The sequence below is a fragment of the Arachis hypogaea genome, chromosome 17, assembly GCF_003086295.3.
Source record: "Arachis hypogaea cultivar Tifrunner chromosome 17, arahy.Tifrunner.gnm2.J5K5, whole genome shotgun sequence".
In the NCBI taxonomy this organism is placed as follows: Eukaryota; Viridiplantae; Streptophyta; class Magnoliopsida; order Fabales; family Fabaceae; genus Arachis; species Arachis hypogaea.
Window position 1 is genome coordinate 100,195,143 of NC_092052.1, and position 11,146 is coordinate 100,206,288.

At 38.6% G+C, this 11,146-nt stretch overlaps 1 protein-coding gene across 1 annotated transcript; it reads right to left on the bottom strand.

Moving 5' to 3' along the window:
- Positions 1–2,603: 2,603 nt before the first annotated feature.
- Positions 2,604–2,966, bottom strand: LOC140180660 (protein FAR1-RELATED SEQUENCE 5-like). The gene has a single exon (XM_072221924.1). The coding sequence runs from the start codon at positions 2,964–2,966 to the stop codon at positions 2,604–2,606; it is 363 nt and encodes a 120-aa protein (XP_072078025.1).
- Positions 2,967–11,146: the final 8,180 nt, after the last annotated feature.

The window sequence follows — 11,146 nt, forward strand, 5'->3', positions numbered from 1 at the left end:
ACATATGTCAGTGTTTTCATATTTTATGGATACAAATGATCATTTATTCTTTTTTTTTTCTTTTCTTTTGTCTCATCCTTTATGGGACATGCAACTAAACCCAAACATTTATTTTTTTTGGGAAGTAAAACTCTTCTCTTGTCTCATCTGCTGCCGTTTTGCAGGCCAGTGTTCTGGACAAGATCTTGAGAACCATGTTCCCAGATCTCGACATCTTAGGAAGGAACCCGCCGCTGTCTGAGTGGAATCCGGACTTCGTACTAGGGATCACCAACGAGAACAACTGGTACGAATTATATTAATTGCTTAACCATGTATATTTGTGGATGATGCTGTGGCTTCAGATAGAGCATATGTTCACAACCAACCCTGTCCTGCAGAGGAAGTATTCAACACAACTTTTCCCACGCTGTATGCATTTAAAAAGGTTTCCCGTTGTGTAAAGATCTCTTAATCGACACATCCATGTATGCCTTTACTTTGTCATGCTGCAGAGCATCGATCAACTGTCTGACAGGATACGGATTGACACTACATTGGCTATTGTAAACGAGCACTTCAATGAGTTCCGTGATGAGATAAGGCAGCGGGTAGAGGTGGACTGGAATAGCCGGAGGGCAATGGCAACTGTGCTGCCATGACCCTATTCATAACGTGAGCTTCGTTTTGACCATGTTGGGCTTTTCAAGCCCCCTTTTATTGGCGACCAGGGTGGGCCGTCACTTTGAAGTGGTACCAACAAATCATTGTACACGACTCCACTTCGACGTGATAGCTACCTGACCCGCCGTATTGTAAAACCTATGTCATTAGGTTTAACTGATTGAATGTATTTTGTTGCATGCGTATCAACCGTTGCATGCCAGGAACCACCGTTTTTTTGGTAAAATACTTCGTTGATGTGCGCTGGATGTTAAATTAGCGCGGATTAAATTTTATCTTCTATTCCGTATGTGTTACAATGGAGTCTGCAATATAGTACACTGCCTTTATCATTCCCTAAACAAATCATCTTACTATATGTTTTTTCCCTTCCCGATGGATAGTGCCATATTCTCAGTACCAGGAAAGCATAAACACTCGATGCAGTTTATAGGCAATTTCGTCCCGAAACCCGGACATCTGAAATCCCTACGCAATGACTACTTTAAGTGGGTAACAATGTCTTGTTACATGACTCTGTTTACACTAACTAGCCCTTTCTAATTTAATTAATCAAGCACAAACGTAACTATTGTCACAACACAGACCAACACATTGAGACAGACCAACACATTAAGGAGGCACGTTCTCACAAGCTCCACTGCATACTACATTCGTCCATGAATGCAACTAATATAACCAAAAGTATAAAAAAAATTTTCGGCAACAATGTCTCGTTACATAACTCGGTTTACACTAACTAGCCCTTTCTAATTTAATTAATCAAACACACAAACGCAACTATTGTCACAACACAGACCAACACATTGAGGAGGCACGTCCTCACAAGCTACACTACATACTACATTTGTCCCTAAACGCAACCAATATTACCAGAAGTATAAAATTTTTAACTCACATAACCTACGCTATGCATACGCCCTTTCGGATGTCACGCCAACAAGTACATCACTTAGCAGCCACCCATACTGAATCCAGCTCGATGCGTAACCGCCAATAAGAACAATTAAGCCAGCTCACTCAAATTCGTAGTACTCCTCACCCCCCTCTCCTGCCTCCATGCTTTCGTAAGCCGCGCCAGCCTCAAAACTGTCGATGTTCTCTCCCACACTCAATTGTTGACACTTGCGAGAATTGTGTCCACCCTTTCCACACAGTCGACACCTCTGAACATGGCGAAACTTTCCCCGGGAGGTGACAACTCTTCAACCGCATCCTTTGTACCTTGCCCGCATCGGGTCCCGAACAGACACCCTGCTAGCCTCCTCAGCAACACCCAACCTTTGGCGATGTTTGTCCCGCAGGGATTGGCGCTCCTTTGCCAACCTTGTTTTCACGTCCACGTAGTCCTTGAAAAACCAGCAAGACAGGCTCACCATCTCCCTGCAATCATCCAGCATCGCCGCGTGCATGCTCATGTATGCTGCATCTGGGATCTCCCCAACACGAGTTCCGTCGCAGGGTGCACGCGGCTGCTTTGCCCTCTTTGTCCACTGGTCAAGTATTAGGCCTTTGGGGATAGCTGTCATGTTCAGATAAACCAGAACCTCAACCATGTGGACACAAGAAAACCCAAAGGACTCCATCCGCTGACAAGAACAGCTGAATTCGTCATCTTTCTTGGCCCACGACACGGCCCATGATATCTTCTTGTAGTACATTACAACCTCGAACAAAACACAAGCGCTCGTCCTCTTGGTGGACACAACTCTAACGTTGCTGGCTAGCATCAGCACCTCCCGAAATAGTTCGAAAACCTCTCTTGTATAAACCGTTGCAACGAACTGCTCAATGGCCTCGAGTTTCGTCTTCACAACAGGCTCGCCATACACATACTTGTAGTCTGCCACTAGTTCTCTCCTCCTCATGAACTCCCAATAGTGTTGGAAGTGCTCCACAAACTCCCTCAGATTGTACCCGTTGTGTATAAATTTTTCAAGCTACATATTCAAAGCCTCACACATGGATGTCGTCTTCAGTCCTACGAAAAATTTCCCCCAGATATGGGCATTGGACCAGGAATGCTTCTTGGCATACATCTCCAATATCCACGGATGATCCTCCAACCCGTGGTCTGCCATGATATCTGTCCATATTGTCTCAAATTCGTCAACCTCTAGATCTCCCATGAGGCACAAACGGAATTTCCTGAGAAAACCCGGCCGTCCAACTCTAGTAGTGGCGTTCCTTAACAAATGCCAACTACACAACCTGTGATGTGCACCGGGAAAAACTGTGCTAACCACACTCTTCATGGCGAGGTCACCGTCTGTGATGATAGACTTCGGCCATTTTCCTTTCATTGCCTCAAGGAATGACCGCAGCAACCACACATAGCTTGCTTTTGCTCTCGTTGCTCAAGATGGCGCAGCCGAACACCACCGTCCTCATATGATGGTCCACCCCTGAAAATATTACCAAAGGGCACTTGTATTTGTTACGACCGTAAGTTGCATCAAAACCTAAGACATCACCGAAGACGCTGTAGTCATAACGACTTGTACCATCGCACCAGAAGAGATTTTCCAGCCTCTTGTCAACATCCAGTGAGTACCTCTAGAACATACCGGAATCAGTGGTCCTTAAAGTTCCCAAAAACTTCAACGCGGACTCCGCATCTGTCGCGCCAACCCGCCTTTGCTTCTCTATCGCATTATATATGTCCTTTATCTCGAACCCAACAGTCTCAAATCCTCCTGGCTGATTGGTAAACGCGCGGAAAATCGTCGGCACCTGCAACCCAGATTTCCTCATGGAATTGATTTGGTGCAAATCCCATTCCTTGACTGCTCTGTGTGACCGCTGTCTTCCCGCTGCATGTGTTTTCCGTCTCGCTCTCCTTCCCTAGAGCACACAAATATCTACCAAATTATTTCGCCCTCCGCCCCCTGCTTTGTTCTGCGACCCACCTTGGACCTCCTGACCGAGAATCCCTTGATGCGACCGAATTCGTTGTAGTAGTCATAAGCTGCCTGTAGGCTTGTGAACTCCGTCGTCAGGACGTCCTTGGCTGTTAGGGAAGAAAATTCAATTGCGCCAAAGGACCCTATCCCGTCAACAATCCTCACTGCTGCTTCTGCATCTATGTCCGCATCTGCAGCGGACGAATCCATCGCTTCTGCTTCCTCTACCGGCACGGTTTCGCCGCTCATTCCATCATCAGCATGCTGCAACAGACAACACGTGGCATGCGTGACAACAGGCGGTGGGCCACATGAACATAAACCGGTCAACAAAAACTCATAACATGAGCAACAAACACACCTGCGATGCATGGAGTCGGTCAAAATTAGATGAAAACTCGTAGCTAGACTCCACAAACCTATTTGGCTGTCACAGTTCAAAAAATCGCAGTGAGCGAACAGAACATCGGCGTTATCAACCATGACTGCGATCACGCAGCTATAATTCCAAACACCCTAGAATAATCCAACTAAAACTCACTCAACTGTATTTCCAGTCATACTAAAATAATCCAACTAAAACTCATTCAACTGTAACGACCAACCCCGATTTTCGGTACAAAATTTAAAAGGTAACAAATCTAATTCGGCTATGTGCCATTCTAAACAGCAACCCCCGAAAAATCAAATGGTGAAAATTGTCGGGGGACACGGGAAGGCATAGGGGCCCCCGATTTAAATCAATTTCTGCGCATACCTCCCCTGGCATTATCGAACGGTAAAAACCTTATCGACACCGACAAAGCGTACCTGTGAATCTCGTTGCCTTGTGTGGTCCATTTTCTTCCCTTATTTGAACCTCGAGACAGCCAGATCTCGATCTCTGCTTCCGCGCCGTTCAACCCCGCCTTCTCCTCCGTCGTGCACCACCGTCTCCGTGCAGGTCGACCAAACAAAGCTTCACACTGACCCAAACACAGCTTTCACCTACCTATTAATGGAGTTTGGGGCTTTGGGTTAATACTGGATTCTCGTCTCCTCCCCCTCCTTTTGGTTGTTTCTTAATTCCATCTTCAACCGCTACTTTTGATTATTTATGAACCGGCCCCAATCTTTTCCGAAAATTGACTTCATTACCTGGTCCACCAAGGTCTTGAATATACTTTCCCCATCGTAGAAATGTCCTTGTTTTTAACTTATTTTAGCCTAAGTCCAAGGACCAACATGTTTATGTTTGAAACCAAAAGTATTTAAGTAAATGCAATAGATGAGATTTGAACACGGTAACTCCAATAAGAGGCTGGAAGAATTAAGTCAAATAATATATATTTATTTCTTTACACAAGTACTATTAATTTTTTTAGAAAAAGTTTAGGGGCCATGGCCTTCCATTGCAAAAAAACCTTTTTTCGTCCAATAACCCTTATTCTCTTTTTCTTTTTGTTGCTTATCCTTTTTATGTGATTCTTTCTTTTTTTTGATTCTTTTCTTTCAGAATCATTATGGGTCATCTGCTTCTTTATTTGCTCCTCAGAACCAGGTGGATAGAGAGGTGCAGAGATTGACCCATTCTCCATATTCTTTTGGGCTAAATTCATACCTTCCTTTCAAACACATTGTGTCACTTCGCTTCTTGGACCATTATAAAACTCATTTGAGTTTTTTGTACTACTTCCTCAATAACTCTATTCTCACTTATACATTTAGGGCTGGTTCTACTATGGGGAAAGAATAATGTGGTCTTCTAAGGACTTGGGAGGTTTTATAAAATAAAAAAGTTGTAGGAGTTGATTTATAAATGAAGATGAGTTGAGAAAAATTTAGGTTGTTTAACTCAAAAAGATGAAAATGAAATTTTGTAATGCCTTCCTGTTTTCGTTCCTTCTTTTCGCTAGTTCTTCCATGCTCTAATATTATGTTCACCTTACCTGGATTTTTTTAAAATAAATAATTTATTTATTTTAATTATCAAATAAATAATTTGTAGTGTATTTATCAATTTAAATAGATGATTCATCTTTTTTATTATTTAAAATAGGTTGTTTAATTTTTTTATTATGTTAAATCGTTCATCTTTTCTATTATTTGAAAAAAACGTTCTATTTTTAAGAATTTGGTCCAATTTTAAATTATTTTTGTGTCCACTCTGACAGGAAGACACAAAGACACTAACAAGAGACACAATTTATTGTTTATTTTTTTTTTATTATTCTTGTTAATTTATTATAATTATATTTTTTATTATTATATTTTTCTTTTCAAATTTATTAATTAAAAATGATAATAATTTAAACTTTTATAAATTGTGCTAGTTTATCACCAAATAAAATATAACAACACTAATTTTGTGTCTTGTTTTCAAAGTCTTGTCTTATCCTATTTTCAAAACCAAATACAGTTAAGCCATTAGACCAATTTAATTAAACTTAATTATCGAAATATCTTTGTTATATAATATCACGGTTAGATTAATATAATAACGGAAGACAATTAAACTACACATATATTATTCACAATCTAATTTTAGTCATTTTAAAATTAAAAAAAATAATATATTAATCTTTTTAAAATTATTTTCAAGAAATTGTTATATGTTTTGGCTGAAATCAATGCTTTGATAAAACAATGTATATAATCAAGGATTATTATTATTATTATTATTATTATTATTATTATTATTATTATTATTATTATTGTGGACACTTTTGCTTGTGAGTTTTTTTTTCTTGTTTACAATTTGTTTACAATTTGTTTTAAAATATTTGTTCTTTATACATATGTCTGTTAAAAGCTAAAGTTACAAAAAGTCCATAAACTTAATCTTTTTCTAATTGCATCTAAATAACAATGCTTTCATTAATGATTGAAGCTTCTTTATAATTATTATAAACTTTGGGTAAGAATATAAATATACATACTAATCTGTACTATTGATTAACAACCACACACTTAAAATCAAATTAAAGTGTCCTTTAAGGACCACTTGATACTTTCACCACCATAGTCAAATCCTACATTTAGTTGAAATTAAAATTCCTTTCCTGATTAACACTTTCTATTTATTGCAACTCTAGAAAATATATCATTTTATCATCTTCTTCCTCCTCTCAAGGCACCATTAAATTGATTTTTCTAATTGCAGCATCCACCATAATATTTTTCTTGGAACTCCTTCACCTCTTATCCTTATTGTCATCTTTTTCTAAGTTAAAACTATCCTCAAAGATCTGCCAATTATTCTTGGAACTCCTTCGCCTCTTATCCTTGTTGTCATCTTTTTCTAAGTTAAACCTATCCTCAAAGATCTGCCAATTGTTAATGTTTAATACGGTTCCCAAACTACCACAACATTGAGAAAGCTTCCTTATTCCATGCATGCAACTACATTCCATATATCATAATCCAAGTTCTCCTTGTTTTATTAGCTTCTCTAGTAGTCCACCTCCTTATTTCTTCAAAGTAACTAATTAAGAAGGATGAGTGCAGGGCTTCTTCCATGTTGAGGACTGATTCAAACATGAGAACTATTTTGAAACTATCAAACATTTTACTTTCTCAAGGGTATGCCAATCCTTAAAGAAGCACGGGAAGGATTAATGAAATAATTGATTCTCCTATAATGCTTCTATCTAGTTTCTCCTTCATGGCTTGATAAATACTATGCTTAACCTTTCACAACATCGTCAGCTCCCTATTTCTTCTAGGTACCTCTTGCCTGATATGAACTTTTGCTTCTAAATCCCCCAATAAAGTGTTCTTATATGTTCTCTCTTTCCTATTTTGCTCTTGGCACCCTTGTACTCCTTTTGTATATTTTCTCTCCTCTATGGATATATTTAAATTCTGATCTAACATTTTGCATTGAACACTTCTTTTATATGATTTAACTACCCTTTTACTTTTGTATTTTGCTTCTGATATCCTCAGTGGAACCTCAAATACCAACCATCTATGATCTATCCAAGTTCTAGATTACTCTCTACGCATGGTTCTTGAAGACAAAGCTCACGAACGCAGACTTTTTTTTTGTTAGTATTATCTCTATTTTTTCTTAGTTAAAAAAGGTCAATCACTTATCCTTCTTTACTGAAGATCTTCCAGAACCGTTGGATTGCTATTTTTTCTACTAGATTATCCACAAACACCATGAATGTCTGCTACTCTAACTTTCTAAAACTTTCCACTTCCACTTTGTTTCTTCGAATCGTCGAGTTTAATCCATGTGAAGTCCCTTGATGGAGTTTCTGAACTAATCCTGATGGTTTCTAGTATTTTTTATTTTCACCTTTACCCGCTCCTCTGCACAAGCTTTCTGGTTTTCTCTCTTCTCTGATGGATTACTTAAAAGTAAATTTGGATTCGAATTGGTTGAATTTAAGAAAAAATCTACAATTATACATGTGTGTGGATCCTTCCACCATGTAATTTCTAGTTAGACAACTTATATTCTCAATAGATACGTATATAAGGCCAGCATACATATGTTTATTATGGACTTGCAATATGAAATTTGCGAGATTACTTGCGTAAGTAATTAATCTAAGAATACAAATGTCTTATGATAATACTATCAAAAATTTTTATCTTGTTAATGTTGTTTAAACTATTTTTAATGCTTGTTATATAACAAATGGTAGAAATTTTTTAACATCTAGTAATTTTAGTTTATACACAAAATAAACCACTATTATTGTTTATACGATGTCTCAAAGTTATTGCTACTTTAGTTATGAGGACAAATTCACAAAGTTATTTGCATTTGAACACATTATTGTAGCACTTGAATGTGTATGTTTCCTTTTCAATAATAAGACATTGGAACGGAATCAAATTTTTTTTTTTCATATCTTCATAAAACAACTGATTTAAAACTATTTATCCACATGAATCCATATCATAATTAGTTGGCTATGCAGATGCAGGATATTCATTTGTTCCATGACGTGGCGGAAATTGGCGAGTTAAGAAATTATTATAAGAGATACGTTGCAAGTATAGTTCTTAACCAACCAAAAATCCGCTTATCAATTTAGAAGAGTTGTCACAAAATTAGAATTAAAATACTGGGAGTATGAATCCCAAGTCGTCTCCCAACGAGTTGTAGAAAGGTGTGCTATTTTATTAATCAAATATTTTCTAAAATGGTTTGAGTTGATAAACAGGAAATTAAATCAGAGAATTTATGTAAATTAAATAAAAACCTTGACTCGGAGTAGATTAGTTGGAAGCCCTATCCTTGATGGAGTTCTCCCAAGATAAAAGTAATAATTGAAGGTTGCCTCCTCAGTTATCCTTTATCAGATAAAGGAAAGTTAAGCAAATTGGAAGTCAATTTCTATTCACATGTTCTAATCCTCTCCCTTGGGAAGGACTAGTGTCAGTGACTAGAGGGCGACCCAATGCTAAACCCAACTATAATTTTACTCTTGAGCATTCCAACTCAAGGTCCTCGTTTCAATCAACTCCCAATCAAGTTATGGAACTACTCGCTCATTATGAATATAAACTTCGCAAAATGAGAAATGGAAGTAAAGAAAGACATGATAAATAATAATCAAAAGGATTAATTAAAATAAAATAGTTCTTGTATTAATAAATTCTAAAAATAATCCAATAGTAACTCTGAAGAAATTAAGGGTAGGCTTATTTGGGATAAGTGAGCTAAACAAATAATGGCCTCAATCATATGCAAGCATAGAAATATATTAAACATTGGACATATAGGATGAAACAAAGTATAGATTACAATCATAGAGAAGTAAACACACAAGAATAAAATAATTATGGTTAAATAATGTAACCATGTATAAAGGCTCAAAATCTAACAGATTGTGTGTTCTTTAGCTCAAAAACCATGTTCCAAATATAACTTCAAGCAAATTTAACATAAAAGTTTTGATTAAAATTAGTGAAATTTTGTTCTAAAAATAGGGTCTTAGAAGAAACTTATTGTCTTTTCAATCAAGTAGAACATGCATGCAACTAACCTATTACTATGCAATTTATCCTATTCTACAAAAGAAAAACTAACTAAATATCCTATTTTATTGGTGTTAGGGAAGAGAAATTACCTCCGGAAGTCAGGTACTGACCGACCTCCCCACACTTAAGGCTTTGCACCGTCTTCGGTGACATCTGTCAGGAACAAAGGTGGGCTGGTAGCAGTATCTCCACAGTCGGGGCCGTCATGGCTCCCTGTGCTGGTAAAGGAGGTGGAGTCCAGGGTGTCTGGATCTTTGTATTTCCCCATAAGTAGCTCATTGAGGTATGTGAATCGGTGCTTGTTACGATGCTCTCTTAGCTTTGCTTTGCGTTCTTGCTGATCCAACCTCTCAAGTATTTGATGGAGCAGTTGATTTGTTGTAGGTGCTTGTGGTGTTGAAGGAAGAATGTCTTCAGCCGGTTCAGTAGGCTGGCTTGTAGTGGCTGCTGGAGGTCTGATATATTTTCCATTAGGGACGTACTGACCATCCCGTGGGAGCATGGCTTTGGTGTCCCCAGCTCTGTAGGAGACTCCGGCTGCTGAGATGAGATCTGAAACCAAGGCAGGAAAAGGTAAGTTGTCCGCAATTTGTATGTGTCCCATGGCATTCCGGATGTGTCTTGGTAGGTTCAGAGGCTGGTCTGTAAGGATGCACCATAGTAGATCGGCCATGTCTGTAGTGAAGGAGGACTCGTGGGTGCTCAGAAAGACGTAATGGGACATAATCTGTGCCCATACGCGAGCCTCCAAGGTAAGTGCGGAAGCCGATATTCCCTTAGGACGGGAACGATGGTATCCGTAGATCCATCTGCTGCCAGGTAGTGCGATAACTCTGAGAACAGCGTCCCAGTCAAATTGGTATGTCTGGCACTTGAGTGAGACTTCTTGAAATGCGTCCAGTCCTTCTGGAGTAGGGGGAGATCTAGAGCTCGTTGAATGGCCTCTTCTGTAATGGGGACTTGCTTCTGACGGACATAGACAGACTGCAGGGTTGGCAGGTGGAAATTAGAGTAGAACTCGACTATCCAGGAAAGATTAACCTGCCGTGGCTGTCTCTGTAGGAAATCCCATTGTCTTCGTACAATTTGCGGCTCAACAAATTCAGCAATACGGGTTGGGAGGATAAAAAGGTATTCATTGTTGTAACTCCTTTCTGTCAGTATGGGGAACATCTGCTCACAGTAGCGATTGGTAAATCGTGCAGTGTCCTTTGCTGGGAAGGCTTTCTCTTTTTCATCAACCTTTATAATCCTCTTAATTCTTTTTGTTGAGGGCTTAACTGCAGTTGAAGATGGCTCAGCCACTAATGCTCTTTTTGTTCCTCTTCTTGCTGGTGGTTTGGGAGTAGCTTTTTCCTTGCCTTTCTTGGTGGTCATCCTGAAAGGAGAAAAAGAAAGTAGCTTGAATTCAAAGGGATATAGCAAGGAAGAGAAAGGGAAATGTGGTAATTAATGCACATTAAAAGATGAATGATGTTAACACATGGTCATGACTACATGTGAAAACTCATCAACGGAAATATAGCAAGTGCATATAATGACAATTAAATGCAAGGTGTTTATTGGCATGTAGGCAAAGGCATGAGTAGCATAGATCA